This window comes from Asterias amurensis, chromosome 12 (genome assembly GCF_032118995.1).
Source record: "Asterias amurensis chromosome 12, ASM3211899v1".
NCBI classification, from domain to species: domain Eukaryota; kingdom Metazoa; phylum Echinodermata; class Asteroidea; order Forcipulatida; family Asteriidae; genus Asterias; species Asterias amurensis.
In genome coordinates, this window is record NC_092659.1 from 3,164,553 (window position 1) to 3,182,006 (window position 17,454).

Here is a 17,454-nt window from a genome sequence, read left to right on the forward strand (position 1 = left end):
ACTCATTTAGAGATAGTTATTACATGGTGTTACCACAAACAATTCAAATGAGCCAAAGAAGATTTAAATGACATGAGTTGATACATCCATCTTTCTTTCTTTCTCTCTTTTTCTTAATTTATTTTGGGGTTTTTTCCATTGAAAGCACCTGGAAAGCTTTACACTAGAAGGATACACAAATAATTGAAAACAACAACAAAACTATACAATTGCAATCTCTTGATGTGGCTTTATTTTAAAAAATACACTCAAACATAACATGGAATTTGTTCCTGCAAGAGCTTGAATGAATGAATAGCTTAAATAAATCTCCTGAATCTAAAGAAATAGCTTTATAGCAAAATTTTGATAGATTTACCAATAAAGTTCGTCCAAAAAACGTCTTCCAAATCCCACATAATAGAGCGGAGTGCTGCCACCCATGCAAATACTGACAGTCTAATCTGAATGCACTGCTATTATTTGCCGAATGAGCACTTTGAAACGACGTAAAACTCCTTATTTGCATAACAAAGACGATCTTCAATGAGGCAACATTCCATCCACGGTAAAACCCGATCTCAGGAATGTACGGAATGACTTGTTGGGTATAAGTCGCAATCCCGGATGATGTTTTTTCTGTAGATCAAAATTGCCACTTACGTGGTGCTTTTCAGTGGGGACATTTTTTTCTCCTACAAAATCGATTTAGAAAAAAAGGGGAAATTTTTGAGGATGGCAATTCTATACTTAAAAAAAAAAAGTCTCCCGGACGAGCACAAATGGCGGGATGTAGCAGAAGTAGCTCGGACTAAAGGCCCGGTCACCCTGCAGCGATAATGAAAACGATAACGATAACAACGCAAAGAGGACGCATTTTACTGGTTGGGTTGCTCAGCGCTAAATACGCGCACGCTTATTCAACCAATCGAGGGCGTGCATTGTAAACGTTCTCGTTTTCGTTCTCGTTTTCGTTCTCGTTTTCGTTCTCGTTTTCGTTCTCGTTTTCGTTCTCCTTTTCGTTCTCCTTTTCGTTCTCGTTTTCGTTCTCGTTTTCGAGGCCTCGTTATCGAGGCCTGTGTAACCAGGCCTTTATGGAGACCAAACTAGTGTTCTTTGGGGCTCGGACGGTATGGAGGCTAGCTGTACCATTCGCACGCGGAGGTGGTTGTCTAAAGGCCAGGGTGCACCCACTATTGCAACGAAAAACCTCCCATTCTGCAAACTCAGATGAAAGTATCCATCTCGAACTTTTATCCTCCAGAAGTCTGCTCAATGGGGAGTTTCAAGACCCTTTGAGTTATTCTCCCTCCAAGAAACATCCAGACACCGGTGTAATTTGTTTCAACCGAGCAAAAAAACTTGAAAAAGTCCTTAAACACATCCCGGCAAATAGTACCAGTATTTCATGACCCATGCATAAAACATCCGAAATACCTCAAGTTGGAAGTCCAGTTTTTTTATTGGGCTCTCAAATCTGTCTAAAAATATATTGAGGTCCTACTTATGAACGAGGCCAACGCCCTGTTTTCTCTCTATTTAGTGGCTTGCATGCACCCGCCGCCCACCAACAAAATTGCAGAACTTCATATTTCATGCAACATAGTGGTACTAATTAATTAGGCAACCTCCAGAAGAACGAAGTGTGCCCAGTGGTATGGTCTTTAAGATTATATAATAAAATTTCTTTTCTTTTTTGCAACATGAAGGGTACATTATAATTTACTTTACGGCTAGCGCAGCCTAAACAAGTCTACGTTTAAAGGCAGTGGACACTATTGGTAATTAATCAAAACAATTATTATCACAAAACCTTACTTGGTGACGAGTAATAGGGAGAGGTTGATGGTATAAAACATTGTGTTTCGAGAAAGAAGTAATTTTCCGCGAATTTGATTTCGAGACCTCAGATTCAGAATTTGATGTCTCGAAATCAACCATCTAAACGCACACAACTTCGTGTGACAAGGGAGTTTTCTCTTCCATTATTATCTCGCAACTTCGACGAACAATTGAGCTCAAATTTTCACAGGTTTGTTATTTTATGCATATGTTGAGATACACCAAGTGGGGAGACTGGTCTTTGACAATTACCAAAAGTGTCCACTGCCTTTAATAATTGACGCGCTTTCTATAGTGGCTATTAGATAAACATGACTGTACATAAGTGAGCCGAAATAACCACCTCAAGGTTTATTGTGCCGGTTTGTGGCAGTGATAATTTCATCCTTTAAGCAACATGGAAGTGTACATTTTAACCTTGGCGTGTTTGCAAGTTTGTCAATAGTTGTGTTCAGCACTGGATGATGTCTTAATTTTAGCAGTTAACTACTCAAAAATTTGTGAACCCAATAATCTGATTCTGCTTTCTAGTTTGCTCAGTGATTTGTTCATGAATATTGAAATAATTGTACTGATAAGTAAAGATAATTAAAAAAATTCGTTCAAAACAGACACTAGAAGATGAGATAGAAATTCCACCGCCTTGAACCGAATGGATTATCATTTCCTTGAATATGCGGCTGACTGACCGGCCGGCCTGCAATTTTGGCCGTGTCCGAATTGGCGACTTCGGCTACAGCTAGGGCTAGGGCGCGCGCGTCTGCCATTCTTCAACACTGACAGACGCGCTGATCTAGCCGTAGCTGTAGCCAAAGTCGCCCATTCGGACACGGCCTTAGTTTCTGCAGCAAAATTGCCACTGTCATAGTGCATTTCAATGGGGAATTTGTTTTTATTCTATAAGGGAATCCTTAAAAAAAACTTCTGTGAGGATGGCAAGTCTGTCCTACAGAATAAATATTTACAGCCGGACCACGATAAAGTTTGCACTGTTTTTATCACAATTCAAATAAGTAGGATTTGAAACTTTGCATGGTGGAAATAAGATATAGAAGAGTTTGCGGTAACACCATGTAATAACTATCTCTAAATGAGTTGGGGTGGTTCTGAAAAGAACCGTTGGTTTAACTTTGCAGAGTTAAACCAACTCATTTAGAGATAGTTATTACATGGTGTTACCACAAACAATTCAAATAAGCCAAAGAAGATTTAAATGACATGAGTTGATACATCCATCTTTCTTTCTTTCTCTCTTTTTCTTAATTTATTTTGGGGTTTTTTCCATTGAAAGCACCTGGAAAGCTTTACACTAGAAGGATACACAAATAATTGAAAACAACAACAAAACTATACAATTGCAATCTCTTGATGTGGCTTTATTTTAAAAAATACACTCAAACATAACATGGAATTTGTTCCTGCAAGAGCTTGAATGAATGAATAGCTTAAATAAATCTCCTGAATCTAAAGAAATAGCTTTATAGCAAAATGTAAAATAGTTGGAAAACTCTCTATACATTATACATACCCAGGTAAAACATTCTTCCTACCTAATTCAGTCCGATTTCCAAGTTTTTCTGATCTTGAAAACTAATATCAGAAAAACTGTTACTAAACAACCTGAAAAAGTCTATTAAAGGCACTGGACACCTTTGGTAATTGTCAAAGAGTAGTCTTCTCACTTGGTTTCTCACAATGTTTTAAACTATAAACAGCTCTCCATTGCTTGTTACCAAGTTGGTTTTTAAGCTAACAATTATTTTGAGTAATTATCAATAGTGTCAAACTATACGCCTCTCTTAATATTTATGCATGACGTCATAATTCTTACCCCAAATTAGGCTATGGGCGCACATCCGCCACCACTTGCAGTGGCTGCGCCCATCGCCTCATTTTGGGTTAGCATTGTGACGTGCCTCATAAATAAATATTAAGGCTGATAGGTCAGCCCTTGTGCTCGAAATATATGTTCATACTTTCTTCCAAGGATCACATTTCGTGCCTGCAAAAGGCATTTATATAACACTACATCGATATGCAGCGCACAGTGAACTTGCATAAAGAGTCAGAGTTACTAATGGAGATAGTGAGTGCATTCCAGGTTTGTGGAGCAAATACAAGAAAAGGTCCACTTCATGCATGGCATTTTCCCCCTAAAATTGTAAGCTTTGTAAAGTAAATATTATTTGTACAATTTATATTAAAAAAAACTGTTACTTTATATACAACAAGTCTCTATCTGTAAACAGCTCCCTCTATCGATCGAATCTCTGCAACCGCCTCCGTCGTAACTCGTCTTCGTCAACGTGTCGCGATCCCTGTGACCCTTGACCTTGTTGCTGTGTAAATTCACTAAGGTTTGGGTAAAGCCGAGAGCCGTTCTGCTGGTCCTCTTGAGGGGGTGCGCTGGGCCTGGCTGACGAGGCACTGTTGTTTTCTGAATATGGAGGCATGGAGGGTCCATTGTTGCCTGTTGAAGAAAATCAAACAAAAATCTGAGTTAAGTGGTAATTTTTGTTTTGGAAAATTAATTTGCAAAAAGGTAATAGGGGGGGGCAACTTGCTCCCCTCCCAAATTTGGGCAGAACAGTGGGTAAAATTCCAGCACAGCAAAAAGAAAACAAATTGGAAAGAGAAAGCACAAAATTGTTACTTTTGCTTTTATCTTTGTAACAGTTCAGGCAAATCAACCCTTCTGCCCACGTTAACAAAAGAGTCCAATTTAATCAAAGAGTTCGATGAAAAGCTTTGGGAATAAAAAGTATGGTTTAAAAAGTTCAACAGGCAAAGATAATTGAGCAATGACAAAAGTATTCATGACAGAAACGTACAGTTAACAATCCAGTTCTATACATTAAAGACAGGCTCCAAGGTTAAATTCAGTTTTGTGATCCACTCGTTTTTCCAGTAGAGTTCTTATGGAAGTACAGGGAAAATTACAAATCTCTAACATGCAAAAAATAAATAATGGCATGACCCTAGCATAGTTTTAACAATGTAAAATAAAACCCTTTCACTGAATTTGGTAAAAATCCAAAAACATCCAATGTCGATGTCGCCACCATTATAACCACTATTTTTAATAGTTTTTCTTCTCGTTCAAGCGACTTGAGCAAATGTTTTTGCGCGTGATAAATAACTTTATTATTATTTCTATTATTAATTATTGTTATTACTAACTGACCCTGACGAAGGCTAGCTCTGATAGCTTCCTGCATTTGCTCTTCTTCGTTCATCCCTGCAGCATGACCCTGACCCGGCATCCCAGAGGAGTCATAAGGGGGTCTTTGGCCTGGCATTCCACCGCCCGTCGTTCTGCCCCCTGTAGTCTGTGATGTGTAGGTGTAAGATCTTCGACCAGTTGTTCCTGCACCCTGAAATCCTGTCAGGGGTGTGGATGTAGGAAAATAAACAAAATTCAGTCAAATAATTAGTGGTTTATAAAACGATTCCCCGTTTCTGGCGCGCACCGAATTTCTGCACTAGCCTTGTAAGCATAAAACGCCTAGTAACGTTGAGTACGCACGCGCACAAGCCAAAGTTCGCTGCTAACCCGTGAAATATGCTTGCCGAAAGCACATAATTCCCGTAACTTCCGTAAGCGCCGATTCTGTGCTTACGGTAAGCAGAGCACCGATTCGGTAAGGAAAGCTAAGAAACCCTCACCTGGTCTTGAAGACAGCATCGCTGGAAGTATATCTAGAATATCTTTCAGTGGTCCTTTGACGAATGCTAAGCCGACCAGGATCCCAGCCAAGTGTCCTGTGAACGAGGCACGGGGTACCAGGAGCTGGATGAGTACCAGCTCAGCCCAGCAGGCGTAGCGAGAGGGCACTGGGAACATTCCCATGACATACTGGGTACCAGCGGGGGTGTAGTGGGTCGTTAGGACCTTCAGCGCAAATATCACACCTGAGGTTAAACGTAAACAATCACATTGAAGAGAGTAAAAGCAGTGGACACTATTGGTAATGACTCAAAATAATTATTAGCATAAAACCTTACTTGATACCGAGTAATGGGGAGAGGTTGATGGTATAAAACATTGTGAGAAACGACTCCTCTGAAGTAATGTAGTTTTCGAGAAAGAGGTAATTTTCCACGAATTTGATTTTCTAAAATCAAGCATCTGCAAGCACACAACTTTGTGTGACAAGGGTGTCTTTCTTCCATTATTATCTCGCAACTTCGTCAACCAATTGAGTTCAAATTTTCAAGGGTTTGTTACTTTTAGCATATGTTGAGATAAGACTGGTCTTTGACAATTACCAAAGGTGTCCACTTGTCTTTAATACTTGATGTTTAAAAAAGTAGGCAAGAAAAAAAGTATGAATTTACCTGAAAAGCCAGCTGCACACGAGACTACATATGATTCATCTTCCATGGCCTCGGCAAGGGCAAAATTCAGTCCAACCATCGTGGCGTTAGTCAGAAGCGAGAATACGGCAATCAGATAGGCAAAGTATAACGTCCCAAACCGTCTCTCCAGAGATATACCTAGGCACGAATACAATCAGCGAATAAATAACGGACACTATGGACAGTTACATTGTTCAGCAGGGCTAGTTTAAGTGGTGGATGTTTTTGGTCAGACAGATGCATTCACCACATGATATCATATTGCAGGCTGGCACAGTGTGAAACTATCATTCAAAACCAAAAGGGGATGATAATGAATGGTCAGACAGTAGGAGGGTTGACTGTGTACTGCGTAGATGCATTGACCATGTGATATCATTTTCCAGGCTGAATTACTTTATCTACCAATCATTTAATGGTCAGTCAGTACGAGGGTTAATTATAAATGTATTGTGTAGATTCACTCACTACATGATATCATATTGCAAGCTTGCATAACCTATCTTTCATGCAAAACAAAAATTTAAGATATTGAAAGGTCACATAGTAGGAGGGTTAAGATGAATTCTAGGATTGTTACCTTTCCAAAGAAACGACACCATGTTGTAATAGAGGTGCCAGTCGTCCAGGTGGAACCAGGCCGCTAGGGCCAGTCTAGTCCAGTCCCCTTGGTACCAGACGCTATACGTGCTCACACAGACATTCCTTATTCCCGGATTACGCAGGTACATCTTTATGTATGGATTCAGGACCTTGGAGACAACAAATTATTTACTAAATTATTATCATTCAAAAAGGGAGAGAAAAAAAATGGGAACTAAATTAGTTCAAATTTGAAAATTTGCTAATAATTGACCTTTTTGCAAATACCCATTGCGCAAACACTAACTGTTAAATGAGGTGCATGCTGGTCTAGCTAGCGATCAAACTTGATCGCTAGCTAGACCAGCATGCACCTCAAAAACTTGATCTACAAAAAGGGGTGCGTTTTGGCGGTCATAACCAATAACTGTTTCGGTTGAGCTTGCCATCGATTAACCACTGGCCACTGACCAAAACAGTTATTGGTTACGACTGGCAAAGGTACCAAAACCCTTTTAAACTACATACCTTTAAATAAATGGCAACATTTATAGCAATTGTGCCAAGCGTGGTCGGTGGTATACGATCCAACCCGACTCGCATCAGCTGGCCACCCAGTAGCAGGAGACCAAGTCCTTCGGTACGTCGTCTTCCACGATTACGAAACATCGCTTCACAGGAGGTAGAGGCAGATTTGATGATGTAACACTCAGCAGACTGGTTTTAGTTTAGGCTTTCCACACCCACACAGCAAAGAAATGACCGGCAGAAGATATGCAACAATCAATTTCCTTATTTCTGAAACAATAAGATTTATTTATATTGTTAGCAAAAGTTATCATTTTGAAAACATAATTACATTTTACTAAAAATTACACATAAATAGGACCAAGTTTACCATTTGTTACTAGACCTGGTTCTGTAGGGCTAGTTGTGGAGCTAGTACTGTAGGGCTCTTTAGGGCTCCGGGGTCGATTTCACAAAGAGTTAGGACTAGTCCTAATAGTCCTAGGAGATATACAAAACGTGTGGCTAGTCCTAAGTTAGGACGAGTAACTCGTCCTAACTCACTCGAGATAAGACTAGTCTTAACTCTTTGTGAATCCACCCCTGTACAGCTAGTTGCGATAACGTAACTCGCCTCCAGGGTAACGTTATCGTACTACTGTAGGGCCTACCAAATAAAATGTCAAAAAAATTGTGTTAAAAAAAAATGAGTTTAGAGCCCCAGTTGCCGTAGGTCTAAACCATTATTTTACCAGTCCACGTGCACCACACGGTGACCATGCCACAAAGGCCTTTTATAAATATTTTGTAACATTTTGTTTGTTTTTCCCTCATACAAAAATCTTAGTGTTGTGATAGCTTACCTTTTTGTGGTTTAATAAAAGTATTCAGTTCAGTAACTTAGGCCTACACTACAGCACAGGTTTAAAAAAAGAGAAACAATTTTTATGACGTCTGTGTGCATGGAGCTGGAGGTAGAAGAAGGTAGTGGCACCCGTGTAGTACACTCGAGCCTCAGGGTGTGTGCCATAGAGTCCTTTCTCTCTATGGTGGTGGTGTGAGCGATATGTATTTTTAAAAGATACTGTTGTACTTGTTCGTGTTGTAGGGCCTAGTATTTGTATTGCCATTGGCTTGATTGCATTTTTAACATTGCATCATTTTCACCGACCTAAAATTTAAATACACGTGTCCTTATTTATTTTTAGCGCAAACGTAAGCAGGAGACCTATCCATATATCTTACTGATACGAAGGGTATGTATTAACGTAACTTACATGTTGCATGAAGGATACAAATAACCGAAGAAAACCAAAATAAAGGCGTGGACCACTGCGAGAGTAGTATTTAGAAGGGTTTATTTACACTTTCAGTACTGACTGCTTCCGTACTAATTAACTACCAAGAGAGGGCGCTATACCAACTCAACCCCACTAGAAAAACAATGCTCCCATAGCATAGGCGTACAGTGCAAACAATTTATCAAACTAATATTCAAAAAGGCACGAAGGCTCACAGTTTTTCAATAACAATAAAATATTCAAAGGAAAATATTCATTGACTCTTGAACTTTGATCCTCAGCTCAATTTGATACGGGGAGTCCTAAAGGCCCGTCGAGTCAGTCTCCCTCCAAAATAAACACATCACCCGGTGTATATAAAGTTATTTCAAACGCCCGCCGCTGATCAGAAGTTGAAGTGTAAGTCGCCATACGACGGAGGACAGAATCTCCGGGGTGGGGGGGGGGGGTGAATTTCACCGTCACATACATCGAGGCCCAATTTTATAAAACCTGTAAGCACAAAAAATTGCTTAGCATGAAATTTCTTCCTTGGTAAAAACAGGATTATCAACCAAAATTTCAATTTGTTGCATATTATTATTGCTTGATGTACTGGTATTCAGCTGTTGTTTGCTTCACCAGTGAAAATCACGTGGCAATTAGTTGGTTGGTAATCCTGTTTTTATCAATAAAGAAATTTCATGCCAAGCATATTTTTGTGTGCTCTTACAGGCTTTATGAAATCGGGCTCATGTCATGTCCAAATCCGGATCCAGGTTAATTCTAACCCGGGGTTTTGAGAGTGTATGATAATTATTCACATGGGCGCCATGTTGCCGGTGTCAATCTTTATTAATTTTGGAGTGAAAATCAGAGGCAAAAATCGGCCATTTTTAATTTAAGCAAATTATGCATTTCCCCTACTTCCCTTTTTCAAAATGTTCGTTATATAATTTATGTTGTTTGAGGGTGTCAAAAGAAATGTTGACGAAATTTATTTTTGTTGCAATTTTGTCAGGGGTCAAGCCATTTATGTGCATTTGACTAAAATGCTTGAGTTATATGCCGACATTGTATACAAAACATTAAAAGTAATATGCATTGGAGTCACTAGTATACATTCATAAAGCATTTTTAATGAGTTGCAACAAAATGTATAAAAAATAGACCAAACATAATTACACTGGAGCATGCAGGAACAAAAATTACAAATTAATAGGCTACTTAAGATAATACAGGATCTGACAAAGTCACAACGGTGCTCATGTTTTGTGTCCAATCAGAACTTGGAGTAACAAACATGTGATTATCTTGGAGTTTAAAGGCATTGGACACTATTGGTAATTACTCAATTAGAATAAAAACTTACTCGGTAACGAGCAATGGGGGCGGTTGATAGTACAAAGCATTGTGAGAAACGGCTCCCTCTGAAGCAGGCCTAACGTAGTTTTTGAGAAAGAAATAATTTCTCACTAAAATAATTTGAATTTAATTTGAGATCTCAACTGAGGTCTCGAATTCAATGCGTCTTGTGCGACAAGCGTGTTTGTCTTCCATCATTCTCTCGCATTTTTGATGCCAATTGAGTTCAAATTTGCACATGTTTGTTATTTTATGCATGTTGGGATATAGGGCTTACACCAAGAGGGAAGACATGGTCTTTGACAATACTAGAAATCAATGTGTCATTGAATAATAACAAGATCAGCTGTTATGTTTTTTGTAGGTTTTAAGCTATACATTTTTCTTAATTAAAGGCAGTGGACACTATTGGTTATTACTCAAAATAATTATCACCATAAAACCTTTCTTGGTGACGAGTAATGGGGAGAGGTTGATGGTATAAAACATTGTGAGAAACGGCTCCCTCTGAAGTGCCATAGTTTTCGAGAAAGAAGTAAATTTCCACGAATTTGATTTCGAGACCTCAGATTTAGAACTTGAGGTCTCGAAATCAATCATAAACGCACACAACTTCGTGTGACAAGGGTGTTTTTTCTTTCATTATTATCTCGCAAGTTCGATGACCGATTGAGCTCAAATTTTCACAGGTTTGTTATGTTATGCATCTGTTGAGATACACCGACTGTGAAGGCTATTCTTTGACAATTACCAATAGTGTCCACTGCCTTTAAGAAAAAAATATTATTTCACAAAATGAACTTCATACAATCAGTATGTATAAGAAGCTTTAAGATTAAAATTAAACAAGTGATGCGATCAAGCTAGTCGTTTGACAGAAACCATCAGTATGGAGAAACAAGCCAAAACACGCCAACATTCTGGAGTGACCTTTAAGCAATTATTTTATTTTATATTATTGGCATTTTCCTTCATGGTTATAACATCAACAGGGATTACAATTTTAGCATTGAAACAGAACGTGCCGATGTGTTTTCCGTAAACAACTCTTGCATTTCTTGGTGTGTAGTTCTACTTTCACATCTTTTGAATCAAGGTGATATTAGCATGCATGGGTTTTTAGCATAACTATTGTGCTAATTTTTAAGATGTCTCAAAGTATGAACAATTACCTTGATCGACAAATGACTCATTTTGCGTGATGGCATCACCAATGGTGCTAACGCACCAATCCTGTATTATCCATTTTAAAGGCACTGGACACTATTGGACATTGCATTAAAAAACTTACTTGGTAACGAGCATTGGAGACTTGTTGATAGTATTCAACATTATGAGAAACGTCTGTCTCTCTCTCTCTCTGAAGTAGTTTTTGAGAAAATAATAGATAAATTTTCCAATCAAAATATTCAAAGACTCTAGGCTAGGCCTCTGAAGCATCTGAAAGCACACAAATGAAAGATGTTCTCGTTCACTCTATTTTAACTTCGATGACCAAAAATTCGTCCCATTTTTTCACAGATTTTGTTATTTTATGTACAAGCCGGAATACAACAAATGAGGATGAAAATGTTACCAAAGGTGTCCAGTGCTTTTATCATAAAGTAAACGGAGACTAAAGGCATACAGCATAAATCGCAAAGCAAAAAGTAAAGTATGACCAGTATATATAGGCCAACAAAAAGCACAAACAAAATCAGTGATGCTTTGGGTGCCCCTAAGACATAGCCTCGAAAAATGAGCCCAACAGCTAAAACTTTCAGAGGTGACTTAATAAGTGTTGTATAATTTGGAAACTAAGTTGTCCGAACAAGAATGTCAATGGTGGATATCCAAAATAAGTCAACAGCCGAAGCTTTTAGAGTTGAATAACTTTAACAATCGGCAACAGATTGAGCAGAACCGTAGACGTTGTTCGTGCCGTCCGCAATGATGAAGTTGACTCCCTTTGTTGTAGCAAGAGAGTCACTGGTGGATGACCTTCATTACAAGCCGTCTGCAAAGGCGGAGTGAGCGATTTCGAATGCGAGAAGACAGTCATGTGTAATAGGGTATTGTCAACAGGCTGATGCTGTATAGTTTGGGAGGGTTCATCTTTGGTTGATGAGGGGAACCATGTCAACTCGGATTTTTACCAATACCACATTATGGCGCTGCCGGCATCTTGCAGATAAATGGAAGATTCCCGTCATTAGGCTTGGTGTCAGCCCAACCAGGGGCCAACCACTTATTCTTGCTCAAAATCTGCCCCACTGTACCGCTGCCTTTTGGCTCACCTGGGTACCACTTACTGAAGTCAAATGGTGTACCGTCAGTCCAAGTCCACTTCGTGGGTGTCACCCGTGGCTGATGTTGCTCTTTTTTGGCCTCATTGTCGTAAACGTCTCGCACTAGGATATTCTCCTTACTACCATGCTTCTTCTCGTCTAAGTTGGACTTTTGAAATCCCAACCACATGTTTTGTGTTTCTGAGCTGATGCTGGTTTCTCTTAACTGAAGTACGAAGTTGTTCTCCTTTTCGGTGTGGATAGAGACAAGATGTCCCTTTCCCCCGCTGATATAGTATTCATTGCAGTGTATTTCCGCCATTGGCCACGTCTTCTTGGGGCCGAAGAATCGGTAGCAGTTGTTCTCGAATTGAGTCCAATAAGATGGGCAGCAAACACCATCCTCGGCTCCCACAAGAGTTAAAGTTACAGCTGCCATCAGCACGACAATTCCGGTCAAGAAGCCCATGATGATATTTTTGTAAAAGTCAGTGATACTGGTTATGGGTAGCTGTCCTCCGCCGTTTTTAAAGCATTTTTTCCCTCCTGTGGGCGTGCCTCTATAATCGGTGACCAGACTGAATTTCCTTATAGAGAAGTTAACGATTAACACATTTAAAGAGCGTCTGAATGTTTTCCCTGATGATTGAAGGGAAGGTTCACCGAAAGCAGTTACCCCCAAAATCATGTTCTGCAATCTTATTTCCGTCTGTGACTCTTAAAGGTAGTGTACACTATTGGTAATTGTCAAAGACCAGTCCTCTCACTTGGTGTATCTCAACATATGCATAAAAAAACAAACCTGTGCTCAATCGGTCATCGAAGTTGCGAGATAATAAGGAAAGAAAAACACCCTTTTCACACCGTGCGAAGTTGTGTGCTTTCATATCCTCGATTTCGAGACCTCAAATTCTAATTCTGAGGTCTCCAAATCAAATTTGTGGAAAATAACTTCTTTCTCGAAAAACTACGTTACTTCAGAGGGAGCTGTTTCTTACATTGTTTATACTATCAACAACTCGTTACCAAGTAAGGTTTTATGCTAATAATTATTTTGAGTAATTACCAATAGTGTCCACTGCCTTTAAACAAGTGATGCGATCAAGCTAGTCGTTTCACGGAAACCATCAGTATGGAGAAACAAGCCAAAACACGCCAACATTCTGGAGTGATAAGCAATTATTTTATTTTATATTATTGGCATTTTCTTCCTGGTAATAACATCAACAGGGATTACAATTTTTAGCATTGAAACAAAACGTGCCGATGTATTCTCCATAAACAACTTGACTTGAAACCACCATTTCTAAGTTTTACTCCCTTGCATTTTTTGGTGTAGTTCTACTTTTACAACTTTTGAATCAAAGGTTTTAGTAGGAGTTGGGGGGGGGGGTACTAATATCTCAAAATCGAAAAGTTACCTTGATCGACAAACGACTCATTTTGCCTGATGACTGGCATTTACCAATGATGCTAAACGCACCAATCCTGTATTATCCATTTTAAAGGCACTGGACACTATCTGAATTTCTCAACACAATGATTAGCATAAAAACCTACTTTTTGTAAAAGAGCAACATTGAGAGCTGATGATAGTAAAAAAAAAACAATGTGAGAAACGTCTCTCTCTGAAGTGATGTAGTTTTAAAGAAAATAATGGGTAATTTCTTACTCAAATATTATAAGACTTCATGCCTGTGGCCCTTTTAGGCATCTGAAAGCACACAAACTTGTGCAACAATTGTGTTTTCTTTCACGATTCTCTTGTATTGTCGTATCGATGATCCAAAAATTAGCCCTAATTTTCACAGGTTTGTTATGTTATGAATCATGTTGTAATACCGATCTTTGACAATTACCAAAGGTGTCCAGTGCCTTTAGGTAAAACGGAGGCTTAAGGAATACAGCATAATTGCAAAGCAAAAAGTAATGGCCATTAAATATAGGCCTTCAAAAGCAAAACATTTTTTAAAAATCTTTTGGGCGCCCCTCCTATAGACCTTAGCCTCGAAAATTGAGCCCGACATCTGACACTTTCAAAAGTGACTTTATAAGTTTTGTATATAATTTTTGTTTGAAACTAAACTGTCAGAACAAGATTGTCAATGGTGGATATAAAAAGAAAGTCAACAGCCGAAGAACTATCGGCAGCAGATTTAGCAGAACCGTAGACAGAACCGTTGTTCGTGCCGTCCACAAATTGATGAAATGTTGTTAGTCTTAAGTTGACTCCCTTTGTTTTCTTCTTCATGGTTGTAGTGAGAGAGTCGTTAGTGGTAACCTTCTTTCCAGCCGTTTGCAAAGGTGGGGTGATATTCTGACAACGAGAAGCCAGTCATATTGAAGGGGTATTGTCATCAGGTTGATGCTGTAGTTTGGAAGGGTTCATGCTAGGTTGATGAGGGGCACCAAGCCAAATCGGATTTTACCATGGAGCTATAATTTTACCAATACCACGTTTTATGGTGCTATGGGTATCTTGCAAATATATGGAAAATTCCAGTGAGGGCCAACGTCATCCCAACCAATGAACTTTTGCCGACGACTGTGAAAAATCTGTCCCAGTCCACCGTTGCCACTTGGTTCACCTGGCACCCACTGAGTGAAGTCAAAAGGTGTACCGTCAGTCCACGTCCACTGCGGCCACTCCTCTGTGGGTGTCACCCGTGGCTGATGTTGCTCCATGTTGGCCTCATTGTCGTAAACGTCTCGCACTAGAATACTCTCGGTAGGCCCAGTGTCCCCCTCCACCTCCTCTGGTCTGACCTCGTGAAATCCCACCCAAACATGTTCTGTTGGTGAGCTGATGCTGGTTTCTCTCAACTGAAGTACGAAGTTGTTCTCAACTTGGCTGTGGATGGAGACGAGATGTCCCTGTCCGTAGCGGCTAAAAAACTCCTGGCAGTGTTCTTCGGCCCTTGACCAATTCTTCGCGGGGCCGAAGAATCGGTAGCAGTTGTTCTCGAAACGGGTCCAAAGCGGTTGGCAGACAACACCATCCTCGGCCCGCACAAGAGTCAAAGTTACAGCTGCCATCAGCACTACAATTCCGGTCAAGAAGCCCATGATGATATTCTTGTAAAAGTCAGTGATACTGGTTTTGGGTAGCCGTCCTCCGCCGTTTTTAAAGCATTTTTCCCTCCTGTGGGCGTGCCTCTGTAATAGGTGACCAGACTGAGTTCCCTTTTAAAGAAGGTAGTAAGTAATGAATTTAAAGAGCGCCAGAAAATTCGTTTTCCCGAAATTTCGGTTCGCCGAAAGCAGTTACCTCTTAAAGCCATTGGACACTTTCGGAACAGAACAAAAAGTTCACAGATTTACAAATAACTAACAGGGTTTACAGACGGTAATGGTGAAAGACTTCTCTTGAAATATCTATCCATGAAATGCTTTACTTTTTGAGAAAATATTAAAACAATTACCAATTCTCGATATCGAGAATAATTATTACGGAATTATTTTAAACACATGTCATGACACGGCGAAACGTGCGGAAACAAAGGTTTTCCCGTTATTTTCTCCCGACTCCGATGACCGATTGAGCCTAAATTTTCACAGGTTTGTTATTTTATATATAAGTTGTGATACACGAAGTGTGGGCCTTTGGACAATACTGTTTACCGAAAGTGTCCAATGGCTTTAAGTAGGTTTCTGTAAATTCCTCTCTGTGACTCTAAAAGTAGGGGTTTCTCTATACAAAATCCCCCGAGGTACCTTGTTGTTGCATTTGGTATCCCCACTGCGTTTCAATTAGAATCGGAGAGGGTACCGAACAGGTTTGATCTCATGATCTTGAATTTCCGAAAATGATTTTATGATGTTTTGAGGCCACCTGGGACCCAAATAATAATGACGACGTAACCGCCTGGTCTGTCATTACATGGGGGAGGTATACGTTTGGTAATCACTCGGGTTTTTAAATTTTCATTACAAACTAGGATTTTGAGAAAACTATTATTAATCGTGCATATGACAAAAAGTACAGCAAAGCGTTCAACGAACTGAACACATTTTGTTTGCGTTTAAATGCACTGGACACTATTGGTAATTACTCGAAGTAAGTGTTAGCATTATAAAAACTTACTTGCTAAAGAGCAATGGAGAGCTGTTGATAGTTAAAACATTATTAGAAACGGCTCCTTCTTCTGAAGTAATATAAAGTAGTTTTTGAGAAAGAGGTCATTTCTCACTCAGCTGAAGCCCTTTATTATGCACCAGAAAGCACAAAAAATGTGTTTTTCCTTTCATAATGCTCTTGCAAATTTGATGACCAATAGGACCGATTGCGCTACCAATGTTTACAGGTGATTTAATACTGTGACCGGAGTTGAAACGGGTGTAGAAAAACACAGCTACACAGTAAAGACATGGGAAGACTCGTATCCGATGGACAACAATCGGCTGCATTTTGGATAAGTAACACTGTTAACTAAAAACGAAGCCTTTTTTTGTCAAATTGAATGTTGTGGCATTGATTTAAAGACAGTGGACACTATTGGTAATTGTCAAAGACCAGTCTTCTCACTTGGTGTATCTCAACATATACATATAATAACCAACCTGTGAAAATTTGAGCTCAATCGGTCGTCGAATTTGCGAGATAATAGTGAAAGAAAAAACACCCTTGTCACACGAAGTTGTGTGCTTTCAGATGCTTGATTTCGAGACCTCAAATTCTAAACTTGAGGTCTCGAAATCAAATTTGTGGAAAATTACTTCTTTCTCGAAAACTACGTGATTTCAGAGGAGCTGTTTCTCACGATGTTTTATACCACGAACCTCTCCCCATTACTCGTCACCAAGAAAGGTTTTGATGCTAATAATTATTTTGAGTAATTACCAAAAGTGTCCACTGCCTTTAAGCAATTAACTCACGTTTCATATAAGTAGGTTTCCATCCAAAAAATCCCTGGGGGTGCCTAATGTGCCGACTTTGGCACCAGTGCGTCTCGAAGAGAGGGCAAAGCTACAAGGAGCAAGGAGATAGTGCGATGGGGTCTAATTACGATTTCAAAGAATGATTAAAGGAACACGTTGCCTTGGATCGGTCGAGTTGGTCTTTGAAAAGCGTTTGTTATAATATGCATTTGGGTAGAAAGATGCTGTAAAAGTAGAATACAATGATCCACACAAACATGCCTCGAAATTGCACTGTTTTCCTTTAACCTCGTCGACTAACACGGTCGGCCATTTATGGGAGTCAAATTTTTGACTCCCATAAATAGCCGACCGTGTTAATTCGCACAGTAAAAGGAAAACCACGCAACTTCGAG

The 17,454-nt window shown here is 39.5% G+C and overlaps 3 protein-coding genes across 4 annotated transcripts; all 3 read right to left on the reverse strand.

Moving 5' to 3' along the window:
* Positions 1-3,195: 3,195 nt before the first annotated feature.
* On the reverse strand, positions 3,196-8,657 carry LOC139944956 (rhomboid-related protein 4-like). Of its 2 annotated transcripts, none has more exons than XM_071942151.1 (7): positions 8,547-8,657; positions 7,291-7,560; positions 6,761-6,932; positions 6,160-6,318; positions 5,488-5,733; positions 5,006-5,203; positions 3,196-4,291 (listed from the first exon to the last, which is right to left on the reverse strand). In XM_071942151.1, exons 2-7 carry the CDS (start codon positions 7,429-7,431, stop codon positions 4,077-4,079), a joined length of 1,131 nt encoding a protein of 376 aa, XP_071798252.1. In that variant the 5' UTR covers positions 7,432-7,560; positions 8,547-8,657; the 3' UTR covers positions 3,196-4,076. The 2 variants fall into 2 exon arrangements, with proteins under 2 accessions (XP_071798252.1, XP_071798253.1); XM_071942152.1 differs by lacking the exon at positions 8,547-8,657 and adding an exon at positions 8,133-8,305.
* Positions 8,658-9,666: 1,009 nt separating this feature from the next.
* LOC139944957 (echinoidin-like) lies at positions 9,667-12,876 on the reverse strand. The gene has a single exon (XM_071942153.1). The coding sequence runs from the start codon at positions 12,867-12,869 to the stop codon at positions 12,060-12,062; it is 810 nt and encodes a 269-aa protein (XP_071798254.1). The 5' UTR covers positions 12,870-12,876; the 3' UTR covers positions 9,667-12,059.
* Positions 12,877-14,641: 1,765 nt separating this feature from the next.
* On the reverse strand, positions 14,642-15,328 carry LOC139944958 (echinoidin-like). The gene has a single exon (XM_071942154.1). It carries the CDS (start codon positions 15,245-15,247, stop codon positions 14,642-14,644), a length of 606 nt encoding a protein of 201 aa, XP_071798255.1. The 5' UTR covers positions 15,248-15,328.
* Positions 15,329-17,454: the final 2,126 nt, after the last annotated feature.